This window comes from Eptesicus fuscus, chromosome 1, assembly GCF_027574615.1.
Source record: "Eptesicus fuscus isolate TK198812 chromosome 1, DD_ASM_mEF_20220401, whole genome shotgun sequence".
NCBI lineage: Eukaryota > Metazoa > Chordata > Mammalia > Chiroptera > Vespertilionidae > Eptesicus > Eptesicus fuscus.
This window is the reverse complement of record NC_072473.1, coordinates 70,891,269-70,907,082: the sequence shown is the minus strand read 5'-3', so window position 1 is coordinate 70,907,082 and position 15,814 is coordinate 70,891,269. Positions and strand designations below refer to the sequence as shown.

The following is a 15,814-nucleotide window of genomic DNA, read 5'->3' as shown; positions in this document are numbered from 1 at the left end:
GGTGGGTGCTGAAATCCAGCTAGTGCTCTGTTCTCCAAGCTGTGCAACCTGCCACAGGACTGTATCCACCCAGACTTTTTCTAACTTGCCTAAAGGCACTGCAGAGGAGAGAGGACAAAGTCTCTGATCAAACCAGTCTCCAAGCCATTTCCTAATATGCATTCTGTATCATCACTGGTATCTTATTTTGCAGGCTTAAAACCTGGGAGTTCTCACCGGAAGACAAAAAAGCCTCTTCCTCCCACACCTGAGGAAGACCAGGTATAAAGGAAAATTGGGTGCTGCTATTGCTCAAATCGAAACTTACAATTACCACAGAAAACACACCAGAGTCTTAGAATTTTTCTGGGACTTGGTACTGTTAATTGATATTCTTTTTAAGACAGGGAATTTATCTCTCTAATTAGGACTTCCCCTTCAGTGGAAAGAGAGAGGGCTATTTGGAAGCTCTTGGCAACCATTTAATCCAATCACCTATTTAAAACAAAACAGATGCTGATTTTTTAAAATAAAAATATTTTCAAATTTAAAAGAATTTAATAGTAAACACCCAATACTTTCATCCTATCACTAATATATTACTTCAAACTTGCTTATTTGGTTACTTTTTGAGGTCTAGAAAGCTCTTCCTCAAATACAAGCATAGTTTAGAGATATTGTGGGTTTGGTTCCAGATCACTGAAATAAACCGAACCATAATTTTTTGCTGGGGGAGGGTCTTTAATTTCTAAAACAAACAAACAAAAACAAAATAAAACAAAAACTGCAACATCTGTGAAGCACAATAAAGCAGGGCAGAAATTATTATGCTCATTTTACAAACAAGGAAACTGAGACTCAAATCCACTTAGTAGATCTATGTACCCCCTGTGCCAAATAGGTTTCCTGATTGTGTGCACATAGTTTTTGTCTGGAAGCTTTAAAAATACTGACATCAGGGTCTTATCCCCAAAGATTTTGATGTAATTGGTCTGGGAAACTGTCTAGGTGTCAGGATTGTTAAATAAATGTTCCCTACATGATTCTGGTGTTCTCTCCAAGCTGAGAACCTCTGCGTAAGTGCTTAAAAATGGGTGCTGAATAAACCATCTTACTATGCCTGATTTGGATTAGAATAGTGTCTCTAGTAAACCAGAGAGTTGGGAGAGAAGAGAGTACTTGATGTCTAGCCAAATCACCCTACTTTTTTCTCCTACCTACACAGATCTTGAAAAAGCCACTGCCCCCTGAGCCAACAGCAGCACCAGTTTCCACAAGTGAACTGAAAAAGGTTGTGGCCCTTTATGACTACATGCCAATGAATGCAAACGACCTACAGCTACGGAAGGGTGATGAATATTTTATCCTGGAAGAAAGCAACTTACCCTGGTGGCGAGCACGAGATAAAAATGGGTGAGTCCAAAAAAAGAAAATAAAAATAAAAATGGGTGAGTTCACGCCAGCCCTTCCTGAGCCTTGTGACCACCCACTTCACACACGTGCAACATAATTTCCTTACTCAGTATCCCAATCAGAAATTGTTCTTCCCACACCAAGGTGAATAGGCTGCCCCTCCAAGTGCTTCCCAGAGTGCAGCTCTACATGTGGTCACCTCTCTGAGCCTGTAGGTTCTGGCCCACATATTGTAGTGCAAAAATAATCGATGCCACATGTGCAGAAGCCACACATTTCACTAGCCAAGCCATGCATCTGTTACATGATCCTCTCTGAGGGAGGGACATGGTTTATATACCTCCATTTGAGATTGGTCTCAGGGGTATGGGCCTATGCATCTGTTTCTTCCCTGGGGAACGGGAATGCTGGATTATCTACCACAATGTCTCCTCTACAGGCAGGAAGGCTACATCCCTAGTAACTATGTCACTGAAGCAGAAGACTCCATAGAAATGTATGAGTGAGTATGCTTATGATTCCAGCACGCAATCTTCCAGGAGGAATAGAATATAGTATATACGTTTTTGTAGTTTCAACAAAGTTTTGATTTCAAGATACTTATTAAAATCACTGCTAACTAGGTCAAATGATGCCACCACCCCAAGTTAGTGCCTATGTCTTACCCTCACCACAAATACTATCTGCTTATGAGAGGTGGGGAGATCACCACACCCTCAAAATCCAGAAGAACCACACTCTAAGAAAGAGTTGACAGTCTGATAGGACACATTTGAAAGGGTGTAAATGTCAAACTTCTGCCATTATCCTTTCTCCCTAATCATAGAAATGGATTGTCCTTGAGTGTCCTGTCCCTGATCCCTTTCCTGCAACCCTCTGTCACCTGCCTTTGCCCTCTACTCTCCATTTCCATGAATTTTCAGTACCAGCTGGGTTTTGGGAAAGTTATGCAGTTGTGCTTTGCATATGATAGGCACTCAGTAAATAGGGGTTGAATGGATTGACTGAATCACTAGGATGGACACTCTGATCTCAGAATCAATTACACCATGGTCTAGGAGTCACTCAAGCACTGTCCCTTTACAGGTGGTATTCCAAACACATGACTCGAAGTCAAGCTGAAGAACTGCTAAAGCAAGAGGTAAGTGTGTGGCCACAAGTAAATGGCATTCTTCTTGCACAAAACGTGAGGATCCTGAATTGAGGGCTTGCTGCTTCCCACCAGGCAAGGCAGTGTCAAGACCATCATTTTTATTGGGTCCCAATTACACTTTTCAGTATCAAAAGCAACGAGGCTACAGGTGAATCACGGAACTTGGCATTGAAAGCAGGGGTTGTTCTATTTTCTCCCAGGTTTGGGCAAATGGGATGCAGGTGTGAGCACCACTTCCTCTTTAGAATAAGCTTATTTTTTTGTTGTTTCAGGGGAAGGAAGGAGGTTTTATTGTCAGAGACTCCAGCAAAGCTGGAAAATATACTGTGTCTGTATTTGCTAAATCTACAGGGTGAGTGCTACTTTTCCAAGGCCCTGGGGACAAAAGACAGGGGTGCCCACCCAACAGCTCGTTAATGGTGTGTCCCTCGTATTTCCTCTGTCCCTTAAACTCAAAAACTCATCTCACTTCACTTCTTGGGTCCTGCATGACCCTTGTTCCCAAGTTGCTGACTTAGAATCTACTTCTTCAGGGACCCTCAAGGGGTGATACGCCATTATGTTGTGTGTTCCACACCTCAGAGCCAATATTACCTGGCTGAGAAGCACCTTTTCAGCACCATCCCTGAGCTCATTAACTACCATCAGCATAACTCTGCAGGTGAGTACCAGGGGCACCAAAGAAGGGTGTGCCAAGCCCCAGAAGAAGGAATTCAGAACAAGGTGATGAGGGAATGAATAAGCCTCACAGGGCAGTCAGTGCAATTAGCTGTGAAAGTCAACCCCTATGATGCTTGGTGGAGGTCAACTAAAGAGGTAGTCAAAGACAGACCTTATACCCTAGGGACTGGCTTCTTATTTGGTGATTTATGCTCAGTGCTAAGGAAAGACATAGAAGAAACTGGATTGATCAATCAGCAAGTATTCATTGAGTTACTACTGTTTACTCAGCAATTTCCTTGGTACTAGAGGAAAAATGCAAAAAATTATTAACAAAGGTCCTTGCCCTCAAAGAATATGAAGTTAGAAAACATCAGAAAATGGCTTGTAAGTACAATAAGTTCTCACTTAATATCACCAATAGGTTCTGGGACTTTAAGCAAAATGATGTATAACAAAACCAATTTTCACATAGTCTAATTGATATAAACAAGTGTTAAGTTCCTATGGCAGCTCATCAACATTGTAATGAAAACGTTATTTGAGGATCTACTCTAGTGTAGACATTCTAAAAACTGGAAAATTGGTAAGGGAAAAAGCCTCATGGAGAAGACAGAATGTGAGTTAAGCTTGGGCTGGGAGGTGGGGATATATTTAATTGGGTAGTACATTTTAATTAGTATTTTCTATTTTTTGTACCTAAAACTTTTTTATGAGAGGAGTAACTTCCAGAAAATGTTGGGTTCATGAAGATTTTCTGGGATTCAAAATGTACTAGAAAGATGAACATCGTAAGTGTGAGGTTTTAAGTGAGGGTGTGTCAGGTATCTCACCCCTACACTGCACCAAGAACATGACGCCCTCTGTATGTTTCAGGACTCATATCTAGGCTCAAATATCCAGTGTCTCAACAAAACAAGAATGCACCTTCTACTGCAGGCCTGGGCTACGGTAACTGTTTATTTTTCTAGGGTAGGGTGGACTAGCCAGTTGCAAGGACTACCTTTGGCTGACCCAATTAGACTTTGTCTTGCCCTAACCGATGTGTCTCAGTGGTTAGAGTGTTGGCCCAAGCACCAAAGGGTCTTGAGTTTGATTCCTGGTCAAGGGCATGTACCTGGGTTGCAGGTTTGATCCCTGGCCCTGGTAGGGGCGCATACAGGAGGCAACCAGTCAATGTGTCTCTCTCACATAGATGTTTCTCTCTCTGTCTCTCCCTCTCCCCCTCCAACCCCCATTCAACCCTCTCTGAAAAGCAATGGAAAAAATATCCTCTGGTGAGGATTAACAACAACAACAAAGAAAAAAGACCTTGCCTCATGAGTGTTCTTGCAACACACTGTTCTGCACCAGCTGCCTCAAGGAAGGTTAAGACAGAGCTAAACAAGTTATTTAATGATTCCCCCCACTCTGGTGGCTCCTACTGGGACTGCAAAATATAAATTCATAAAGTGATTATTTTTAAAATTATGGTAAAAAAAACACACATAATCACAAACATAAAGGGTTTTAAGATGTCTAGTCTATCTTCTTCCCTTATAGCTTACTTGCACCTAAAATTCCAAGATTCCTCCAACCAGTAATCTCTTGTCCCTGAGATTTACCTGAGCAAAAGTGGATTAGTACCCCTGCGAATTTCCCTTTTACTGATTGCCTATTTCTATTTCCAGTAGGAATTCTTAACTATTGTAGGAATTATATGTACATGACTCCCAAAGACTCACACTAAGGCTTTGTTGTTATAGGATCATGGGAAATTGATCCAAAGGACCTGACCTTCTTGAAGGAGCTGGGGACTGGACAATTTGGGGTAGTGAAGTATGGGAAATGGAGAGGCCAGTATGATGTGGCCATCAAGATGATCAAAGAAGGCTCCATGTCTGAGGATGAGTTCATTGAAGAAGCCAAAGTCATGATGTGAGTTACAGCCCAAACTCAATTCTCAATCCAGTTGCTGGAGTCTAGGAATTACCAGGACAATCCATCGTGGTTTAAGGTGACTTTAGTGAGAAAGATTTGGACCAGGGACTGAGGTCAACCTTTGATTGGTAGGAGTCCTAACTTCTAAGGTAATCATTTATCTGCCTTAGATATTGGTTGAAATTAGTGTTGATCATGGGTGCTTACCATCTAAGTATCATTTCGAATGGTTGTGGAATAGAAAACTTTCAAGAGGAAGACTGATTCTGATTTAGCCTTAGTGTTCATTTATTCCTTGATTTTTTTCTTGTTCTATTGATGAGCCCCAAGTCCCTGTTCACTCTCACATATTGTGTACTGTTGGGATTAAGGGTGGGAAGGAGGAGTCAACTTGCTATTGTGGTCCCTTATCTGACACTCTAATCCCAGGCCAACCCCTTTCTACTCCAGCCCTTTTCTGACTGGTATGCAGAGCCAGAAGGGGAAGACTGGTTCATTGCCTCTCCTGTAGGAATCTTTCCCATGAGAAGCTGGTGCAGTTGTACGGTGTCTGCACCAAGCAGCGCCCCATCTTTATCATCACTGAGTACATGGCCAATGGCTGCCTCCTGAACTACCTGAGGGAGATGCGCCACCACTTCCAGAATCAGCAGCTGCTGGAGATGTGCAAGGATGTCTGCGAAGCCATGGAATACCTGGAGTCAAAGCAATTCCTTCACAGAGACCTGGTGGGACCTCAGAAGGATTAGCCTGGGATCAAGGGCTCAGGGGGTGGAAGTAGCAGAGAAAGACATATCGTACATGGATGAGGAGGGTTGCTGAAGCTATCATTTCAGTTTTATCTAGAAAACACTGAAAGTTAGGTGAGCTTCTGCCCCAGTGGTCAGACTATCAAGGATCTCCAGCCTCAATACCATGAGTCTTGCCATGGTGGGAAATAGAGCAGTCACTTACTCCCAGCCCTGTACCATGCCAAGGAAATGGTGGGGTCCTTCAGGGGCAGAAGAGCAACCCTGCTTCCCAAAGGGGCTGCTCCTGACACAGAGCCATCATTTGCTTACATCAGAGTCACAAACTGGGGGCCTGCGGGTGCATGTTATTTAAAAAATGTTATATATAGCAAACACTTAAAAATAAACATTTCATATTTTTTAAAAAACTGAATTTCCAGCTTCTCTCGAAAGTCTAGACCATCTTGTAACACCAGGTCCACAATCTCACAGGCCATGCTGGAGCTGAGGAGCAGCTGCCTCCTTTAGACAAGCCGCATGCTCTCTCTCCACTTTCCTGCAATCTTCATCCACCCATTTCACTCTATCAGTTTGCCTGCAAGGCCTCTAGAGGCATGAGTTTGTGCTCCCATCAATTTCAGCCAGGTCAAGACTCAAAGGGCCCTAGTCCCACTGGCAGAAAAGCAGAAAACAAAGCACTTGCCTTCTGTTCTCCCTTAATTCTCACAGCATTTCAGTGCAGGAAGGGATGTTGTGGAATTGCCAATGTCAATGAAATCATTCTGCATGTGCTCAGTGTTTCACTTATGAAACAGGTCACTTTACATGTGGTGAAAATGCATACATGTTTCTCAGTGGCATCAACTAACTCCTGTTAGGTGGGAAGGTTCTCTAGTTGAAGGAGATGAGGCTGCCTTTGCTTCACTCCCCTGGTGGGCAGAAGCTTTATGCCTTTAACCTTTAGCCAGGAATGGATTCTCACTGTTATCTGTTGCACTACAGGCGGCTCGAAACTGTTTGGTAAATGATCAAGGAGTTGTTAAAGTATCTGACTTCGGCCTGTCCAGGTGAGGGTGCCTCTTTCATCTTTCTCCCTAAAAGTAAAAATAGCACAGTACAAATATGAGTAGACATCATAGTTTTCTATCTTTTCCCTTTCTTTTTTTTTCTCATTCTAGTCTTTTCCAACATCTTTCTACACTTTTTCTTTCTCTGAATGATTTGTCACTTCTTTCATTCTTTGTTTTATTGTTATATCCCTTTCTCCTCCTATTTCCTTCCCTTTTAAAAATCTTTATTGATTTCAGAGAGGAAGGGAGAGATAGAAACATCAATGATGAGAGAGAATCATTGATCAGTGCGTGCCCCACATGCCCCCTGGGATTAAGCCCGAAACCCGAGCATATGCCCTGACAGGGAATCAAACCACTGAGCCATGCCAGCCAGGCTCCCTCCCTCTTTTTTTTAATTAAAGTTTTCCAATACCTTATCTTGACCTGTTAATCCTGTTGACTCTACTCCATCTCTCCTTCCTTCCTTCCTTCCTTTCTTTCTTTCTTTCTTTCTTTCTTTCTTTCTTTCTTTCTTTCTTTCTTTCTTTCTTTCCTTCTTTCCTTCCTTCCTTCCTTCCTTCCTTCCTTCCTTCCTTCCTTCCTTCCTTCCTTCTTTCTTTCTTTCTTTCTTTCTTTCTTTCTCCTCACCCAAGAATATTTTTCCATTGATTTTTTTTAGAGAGAATGGGAAGAGAGGGGGCGAGACAGAGAGAAACAACAATGTGAGAGAGACACATCGATTGGTTGCCTCCCGAATACGTGCCCTTGACTGCAATTGAACCCGGGACCCTTGTGTCCATGGGCTCTCTAGCCACTGAAGAAAACCTGCCAGGGCTCTCCTTTCCTAATCAGTCTAAGTCCCACTGGCAACTGCAGAATAGATGGAAGGGAAGGAGAAGAAAATAGAAAGGAAAGAGATAGAGAAGAGAAAGGGAGTACCTATTAGATCTTATTTTATTTCATCCTTGCTGTAACTATATGTATTGTCAATCAGGAAAGCTAAATCAGATATGAGAACAGGAATATGTTAAAAATAACATTTTTAGAAGAAACTGGAAGGCCTGTGGGCATGTATGTGTGCAACTCTTGTTATTATGCCAAGAAAACATAAGTAAATACCAAGTTCTCCAAATCCTAACACTAACAAGTCCTGAATTCTTTGCAGGTATGTTCTGGATGATGAATACACAAGCTCAGTAGGCTCCAAATTTCCAGTCCGGTGGTCTCCACCAGAAGTACTTATGTACAGCAAGTTCAGCAGCAAATCTGACATTTGGGCTTTTGGTGAGTGATTAAGATTATAAATGCAATGTGTAAACTGAGACTTTTCAAACTGCACAGAGATTATTTGTTCTTGCTTTCATTCATCTAATCCTAGGGGGCTTACTATGTCTGGCATCACAACATTTCTGGGGATAAAACCAGTAAACTAGACACAATCCCTGCCTACTTGGAACTTACAAAATATTGAGGGAAACAAACAATTCATTCAGTATTTGACAGCTTCTGGATACTGATTATGTACTAGGGACTGTGCCAGACCCTATAACCACAAAGACAAAAAAAATGCTGTCTCTCTCCTGAAGGACTTAATGGTCCACTGCAACTCCAATTAGCCTCCAATGTAGTCAGTACTATAGTGGAAGTTTGGACAAAACACAAGAAGCACAGAGGGGCAGATCAACTGAATCTAATCTTTGAGGTTAATCTAGGGAGAGTAGGATCCCGGCTACCTGAAAAGATTGAAAAATGACTTACTACACTTTTTTTTTTCATTTTCTAGGGGTTTTGATGTGGGAAATTTACTCTCTGGGGAAGATGCCATATGAGAGATTTACTAACAGTGAAACTGCTGAACATATTGCCCAAGGCCTACGTCTCTACAGGCCTCATCTAGCTTCAGAAAGGGTATATACCATCATGTACAGTTGTTGGCATGAGGTAAGTGTTTTATTGGGACCTCTTAAATTATTTCCCTGAACCTACTTTCTCATTTAGCCAGCCAGGCACTCAGTCCCCACTCTCCCTGGCTGCATGGAGCTACATACATTCTAGGATCCTAGCCGGCACACTAATCCTTTGATAGCCAGAGGCTTTCCCAGGCCACTCCAACCCTCACTAGAGTATTATTTGCAGATTCCAATACCAACTCAGCTTTAGGGAGAGGGGGTGAGGCCATGTCACCTAGTATACACAGGAAGCCAAAGGCACTCAGACAACTGTATGGGCATTTTAAAAAGTCATTAAAATTTGTGCTTATTCCCTTGGGAGTCATTGGTCCTTTCTTCTACTTTACTGCCAATCGTTTCTGGCTGTGGTCCTAAGTGATATTTTAGAAATAAAGACCCTATGACCCGAAAGGGAACTAAAACAGGTAGTGCTCTTTTTTAAAAATATGGTACATTATGGGCATGTGGTATTATGAAAAAAAGGGCCTGTCCTATTATTACTAAAATGCTTTGCTGCTCACATCTTTGGTTCTTCCAGAGGTGCCTTCTCTACTTTTCAGTAGATCCTTGGCAACCTTAATTTGGCAACCTAAACCTCTTAGTTCTGCCCTACTAGAAACAGAGAAAGACAGACAGTGTCCAACAAGCACATATGTGAATCTAGAGCCCTCTCAGTGGGGTAAAAATTGGGGGTCTGGGTCAGAGCATGGCAACTTTTCCTTCAACAGATGACTTGGGTCACAAAGAAAGTATGGAGAACCTCTTGAAGCCATTTCCCTTCTGTCTCCTGTGCCATGTAGGATTAAGGGTGACTGGCTATGCTCCCTCCCAACTAGGATACCCTCACTGTGCTAGTTAACTGTTTCAGAGAGGCACTTTCCCTACAGCCTGTTTAAAGTGGTAGTCTCCAAACTGGATGCACATTAGAATCCCCGGGGAACTCTTAAAAGTACAGATGACTGGGCCTTATCTCCAGAAATTCTGATGAGGTATATCTGGAGTGGAACCCAGATATATCTTTTTAAACTTCCCAGGAAATTCTGATACTCAGCTATGTTTGAGAACCACTGATTGAGAGGAACAAGTAATTGATGGCATTTTGGTTTTGATGAGTTGAGACCTTTGTGGTATGACTATGCCCGGAATCACTAAATACCTCAGGGGCTTGTGTACCATGACAATAGTCTAGAGACAAGACAGTAGGTCCCAGGTGCTCAGGATCCCTGCCCAGTGATGCAGTCCATGGTTTTGAAATGTTAAAATTCCTTGTTACTTTTGACTTATGAGATGACAGAAATAGTGTTTGAAACCAAACTAAAAATTACCAAAGCTTATAGGATTTTAGTTCTGTCAACCACTTAAATTTGTTTGGTAACAATTTTTTTTCAGTTGAGGATACAAAATAAGAATGCACTGGTGTATAATTATGTAATGAATTTGCCCTGTTTTAATCAATATGTTAGTTTGATTTGCAAATTGACCTCATCACATTAATAACCCAAGTTACTAAAGATGGAAAATGCACAAGTATTTTATAGAGTGCTATTATTTTTTCCTTTTTTTTTTTGTCTCAACAGGGTATATTTCTAGGCAGATAGTATATACTTAATAAACATTTGCTGCACACTCATTGCATTTCCCTTGAATTCTGGACTTTAACCCACTATAATAATTTACTTTTTATTTGGTTTTAGAAAGCAGATGAACGTCCCACTTTCAAAGTTCTTCTGAGCAACATTCTAGATGTCATGGATGAAGAATCCTGAGCTCACCAATAAGCGTCCTAGTTCTACTCTCCTCCACAAACTCCAATTTCACTTTCTTGAGGCAAACCAAAGCTACAGACCCTGGAGCCTTTGTGCTCTGATCGAATACACAAAGGCCCCTCTCTACATTTAGGGCTGCCTCTCTTCTTTGATTCCCTGGGATAGTACCTTCTGAGCAAAGGCCAAGGAATTATGGTGCCTGGTACTGTCCCCCAGAGAAGAAATTTCCCAAGAGTATTAAGACAGACTGAATTTGGTATGGAAACAGTTTTGGGGAGGGAAGGGTGTAAATAGCCTCACGAGGGTTCCAACAGCTCTTTTGGGTATGCATTAGAGCTTTCTGGGAGGGAGGCTGAATTTGGCAAGAATAAAACGGTGTCATAAAAATGGGAGGGGTGGGTGTTTTCATATAATAAAATTACTGGAAAGCATGAAGGTTTCTTTTTTAAAAATATATATTTTATTGATTTTTTTTTACAGAGAGGAAGGGAGAAGGAGTTAGAAACATTGATGAGAGAGAAACATCTATCAGCTGCCTCCTGCACACCCCCTACTGGGTATGAGCCCGCAACCGAGGTACATGCCCTTGACCAGAATCGAACCTGGAACCCTTGACTCCACAGGCCTACGCTCTATCCACTGAGCCAAACTGGTTAGAGGAAGGTTTCTTGATCTATTAGTCATGCAGCCTCCCTCAAACACCCTATCTCAGTGTCGCAGAAAACTATTGTGCAGCATTGGTTTGTCATAGTCTTACCTTGAGAATTCGACAGGATCCTAGGCATTTAACCTCTCTGGCTGTTGGAAAATTCTGCCTCTGAATCAAACTAACAAGCAAAAACTTACAGTGCCTTGAACACAGTAGGCATGTAATGTTATCGGGATAAAGCTTACAATTGGAGACGAATTCTCCTGGAACCTTTTTCCCTAAATCAGGAGGGGGAAACCATCAAAGAATTAGAGCCGGGGACCCAGGATTGCTATTAGTAAGAGTTGGGCCCAGCAATCCCTGCCGGGCACTAACGAGGCAGTTGGGAAAGCCGGGGCCAACTTGGAAGCAGGCGGGGTTGTAGGGCCTGAAACAGGCCAGGTGGTCTGCAGTAACTTCCTTTTTTACTTTCTTTTTTTTCTTTTCGGATTAATGTCCGCACAGCGCCCTGGCGCTGGGATACAAGACCTGGGACCTCAGTCAGCAGGCGGGGCAGAAGTGGGGCGCAAAGGCGACCGGGAGCGGGAGGGGAGAGAATGGGAGGGGCGTGGGCGCGCGCGGGCAGCTGGGAGGAGTGCCTAGAGAGGGCGGAGGACAGAGAACGGGGATGAGTTCGCCCTTAGGAGCGGGCCTAGCGGACCTGAGTGGAGCACGCTGGCAGCGCGCGGAAGGGGGTGGGGGGAGCCAACTAGAGTGGGGCGCTGGGGTTGCTGGGAGGAACGCCCTGTAGGGGGCGGGGCCCGCGAGGACAGCTCGCGCAAGCGCAGTGCGCTCACGGGGGGAAGGTTGTCCCCAGGGCAGCGGGTTGTGGTTCCGGTTCCGTCGCGGAGACACGTGAAGGTCGGCGAGTTGGTGCGGAGTTCGTCTCGGCGCGCGTGGCCGGTCTGGGATGGATTCCTCTTCGAATTCTTCCGCGGCGGGTTTGGGCTCAGTGGACCCGCAGTTGCAGCATTTCATCGAGGTGGAGACTCAGAAGCAGCGCTTCCAGCAGCTGGTGCACCAGATGACGGAACTTTGTTGGGTGAGGAGCCTGGGGCTGGGACCTGGCCACCTTACCTACTTTCCCCTTGTCTTTGCCCCGTGGGACTCGCCACGATGTCCGGAATTCGGGGAGGGGGAGCACTCGACAGCACCCCTTGGTTTCTTTAGATTACACGGGCCGAGCTGGATGGGAGAAAAAGTGACTCCACTTCTTAGGGGACTGTCACTCCGGACCTAGGCTTTGTTGGTGCAAAGAACCGGGGATCATGGAAGACTTATGCCGCCGTCCCAACCAGCACTTTAGGCCAGCAAGACTGATGACAGCCCCTCCATACTGGGGTCTTATTTTTGGAACCTCGAGTCCTGTTCCTGGACTCTTCAGGGTGTGCCTTGATTACCCAGTTTCTCTAACCGTCCTCTGTGAGACATGAATGACTCTAGCCCACTAACTATAAAAGTGGTGTAATCTCTCCACACTTACTTTCCCCCTTTCTTGCATTGTTGTGTAATACCAAGTCGTTTTGGGTCTGAAGGTTGAGGAATTGAATATGCCTTGTGAGGGTGAAGGCATTTGCGCCTTGGGATCAAAGTGTTCTTTGGCTGCCAACAACAGCATAACTGACCAGCTCTGACATACAAAATCCATAGACTTCAGAGGCCAAGGGTAATTTTTTTTGAAAGCAGAGGTTTTGAGGCTTGTGTACAGAGCATAGAATAATGACCAGAATTCATTTGAACTGCTTAACTTGAACTATATACAGTCAACGGTTTCCGTAGTTCTTTTCCATAAACTTGTGGTATTGCTGGACTCTGACCCTTAACAAGTGCTTACTTAACTCCTGTCTGCCTTGGAGCAGTGCTTTGATTCTTTTTAAAAAATGTGATTCATTATATTTGGTCCAGTGTTGGGTATGATTAAGTACTCCTCTAAGAATCTGTAAGCGTTAGGAAAATTAATGCAATTTCCCATTCATATTGGATTCAAGAACCTCTGGCTTAAGTAGACAAGGTTACAGAATCTCAGGTCATAGATCTTTTTTTTCCCTTTGGTAGATTTTTTTTACGGTGTTTTGCTGCAATGATTTATCCTTTTATTCTGCAGTAAATTTAAAGGCATTTAATACAGTTGGCGTTGTGGAGTTGTAACCAAATTCAGTGAAGGATTAATTAATTTATATTTTGCTATTTTTCTTGTTTTGTAATATCTCAGCTCCACAATTTTATGGTACTATGACATTAGGCAAAGTATCTCTGTGCCACAGTTCCCCTCTTTATAAAATGAGGATTAATAACAGTACATATTCTGTAGGGTTATAAGAATTTGATGTAAGGCTGTAGAAAATTTCTTACCACAAAGTAAGCTGCTGCCAAATGTGAACTATTATTAACACATCAGATACTGTTTTAGGTGACATGTTTCCTTTAAACAACAAGTAGTTAATCCCCTTTCCTTTTTTTCCAAGTTCCCTTTGTGATTCTTATCTTGTCCTCCTGACCAGGAGAAGTGCATGGACAAGCCTGGGCCAAAGTTGGACAGTCGGGCTGAGGCCTGTTTTGTGAACTGCGTTGAACGCTTCATTGATACAAGCCAATTCATCTTGAATCGACTGGAACAGACCCAGAAATCCAAGCCAGTCTTCTCAGAAAGCCTTTCTGACTGATTTCAGCATTACCTTTTTGGAAAAGGAAGGTAGTTCAGGAATGGTTGAAGAAAAGGCTACAGGGGGATTGGCTCCCACCTTGTGGCACTCTGGAAGTGTCTGGTCATCTGAGAATGAACAAAGACCAATATTTTTGTGTGTTTGGGGCTTGAGGGTCATATGTGTATTTGGTTATGCTTTTTAAATGTTAATCTTGTGAAAACAATTGGCAGATGAATGGAAAACCTTAGATGCATATTACTGTATGTGGGACTATGTTTTTCTGAACGTCCCATTAACTATTTCCTATAATTTGGATAGTGGAACTGCTTTTTGTAATTTGATAGTGGGACCACATGGGTAAAATTTGTCTTTTGAGGATTCATTTCAGATGCCTATGGACATTGATCCACATCTTGGTGTCTGAGAAAGGGTGGCAATGGGGGAAGAGTTATTTGGTATTTAACTAGTGTTTTGACCATCAGTGCTGGGAAAAAAATCTATAGAATATTCACATAATACAATTCAGCTTTCTAAATTATCTCCCTTCCTTATACTGTGATTTACTTAAGTATCTATATAAAGTATGGTCTCGAGGTAGTACAGGCAGCCTGAGAATCTAGAGGCCTTTACTTATAAAGGAATCTAGCCAGTGAACATAATTCTCGTTACTAAAGTGCCATGAGGAAGAATTTAACTTATCCTGTATATCAGGGTCAAAGAAATTCAAAGATGGGCCTAAATAAGTTGTAAAGATTTAGGCCTGTCAAAAACTAACAGCAGTTTCATGTAGAGGTGCATGTCTAATGTCAATCAATCAGTATAGATTCTATTTACTGCAGTTTTTTGATCATTGAAATAAAAGCTTCTACAAGATTCAACTGTGTGATTGAGAAGGCTCTCTATTCTGGTTCTCACCTGCACACTGGAGAGATTCAGTATGCACTGGTTCCAAGACTGAAATGTCAGTCTGGGTACCTGCTCTGTGTAAGTTATAGCACAGTATTCCAGGGATCCCTGACCTTTTTGTGAAAAAAAAGAAGAAGAAGAAGAAGAAGAAGAAGAACCTTGAGGTGAGATGGGGAGGGAAATAATTAAATGCTGTCAGTCAGTTCCCTGAGTGTAGTAGAAGAGGTTATATTGATTGGATTCCCCTCCTCTTACTTCAAATCCTAGTAGATTGGAGTCTAGTTGGAACTACTTGTTTGGTGCCTCTAGTGCAAATCCATGAAAGTTGGGGAAATAATATATTTCTAGAAGCTTCAAGTCCTTTTAGCTTTCCTGCTTATAGGCATAACAAGGAATTGGAAACATTTCTGATTAAAACAATTCAACAGCCCTAACTGGTTTGGCTCAGTGGATAGAGCGTCGGCCTGTGGACTAAAAGGTCCCAGGTTTGATTCTGGTCAAGGGCATGTACCTTGGTTGCGGGTACATCCCCAGTAGGAGGTGTGCAGGAGGCAGCTGATAGATGTTTCTCTCTCATCGATGTTTCTAACTCTCTAGCCCTTTCCCTTCCTCTGTAAAAAACCAATAGAATATAAACACAATAAGAAAAAACACAATTCAACAAACTGAAGTGCTTACTTTGTGCCTAGTTATTTAGCAGTGCACAAAAGCAAAGCCCCTGTCCATGTGGAACTTATGTTCTAGTGAGGAGAGATAGGCAATAAACACATAAATGTATCAATATATTGAGTGCTATGGAGAAAAAGAGTAGGGGTGTTGGGGAATGTCCATGGAGTGTTGTTATTTGAGATAAGATGGTTAGAGAAAGCCTCATTGGGACAATGGCATTTCAGCAGAGACTTGCATGAATTAGGTATCCAAGCCATGTAGGCTTCTAGGAGAAAAACATTTT

At 42.7% G+C, this 15,814-nt stretch overlaps 2 protein-coding genes across 2 annotated transcripts in view; both read left to right on the top strand.

The window, feature by feature from the left end:
- The window catches only part of BTK (Bruton tyrosine kinase), a 31,107-nt gene extending 20,018 nt beyond the window's left edge, over positions 1 to 11,089 (top strand). Inside the window, exons 7-19 of the mRNA XM_008156553.3 lie at positions 194 to 261; positions 1,205 to 1,392; positions 1,832 to 1,894; positions 2,479 to 2,533; positions 2,818 to 2,897; positions 3,079 to 3,206; positions 4,082 to 4,156; positions 4,951 to 5,122; positions 5,637 to 5,853; positions 6,859 to 6,923; positions 8,074 to 8,192; positions 8,692 to 8,849; positions 10,552 to 11,089. Of these exons, the coding sequence (XP_008154775.1) occupies positions 194 to 261; positions 1,205 to 1,392; positions 1,832 to 1,894; positions 2,479 to 2,533; positions 2,818 to 2,897; positions 3,079 to 3,206; positions 4,082 to 4,156; positions 4,951 to 5,122; positions 5,637 to 5,853; positions 6,859 to 6,923; positions 8,074 to 8,192; positions 8,692 to 8,849; positions 10,552 to 10,623 (1,460 nt within the window). The 3' untranslated portion in view covers positions 10,624 to 11,089. The remainder of the gene's footprint in view (positions 1 to 193; positions 262 to 1,204; positions 1,393 to 1,831; positions 1,895 to 2,478; positions 2,534 to 2,817; positions 2,898 to 3,078; positions 3,207 to 4,081; positions 4,157 to 4,950; positions 5,123 to 5,636; positions 5,854 to 6,858; positions 6,924 to 8,073; positions 8,193 to 8,691; positions 8,850 to 10,551) is intronic.
- Positions 11,090 to 12,078: 989 nt separating this feature from the next.
- Positions 12,079 to 14,829, top strand: TIMM8A (translocase of inner mitochondrial membrane 8A). The gene is made up of 2 exons (XM_008156552.3): positions 12,079 to 12,353; positions 13,813 to 14,829. The coding sequence occupies exons 1-2, from the start codon at positions 12,222 to 12,224 to the stop codon at positions 13,972 to 13,974; spliced, it is 294 nt and encodes a 97-aa protein (XP_008154774.1). The 5' UTR covers positions 12,079 to 12,221; the 3' UTR covers positions 13,975 to 14,829.
- The last annotated feature ends 985 nt before the right edge of the window (positions 14,830 to 15,814 follow it).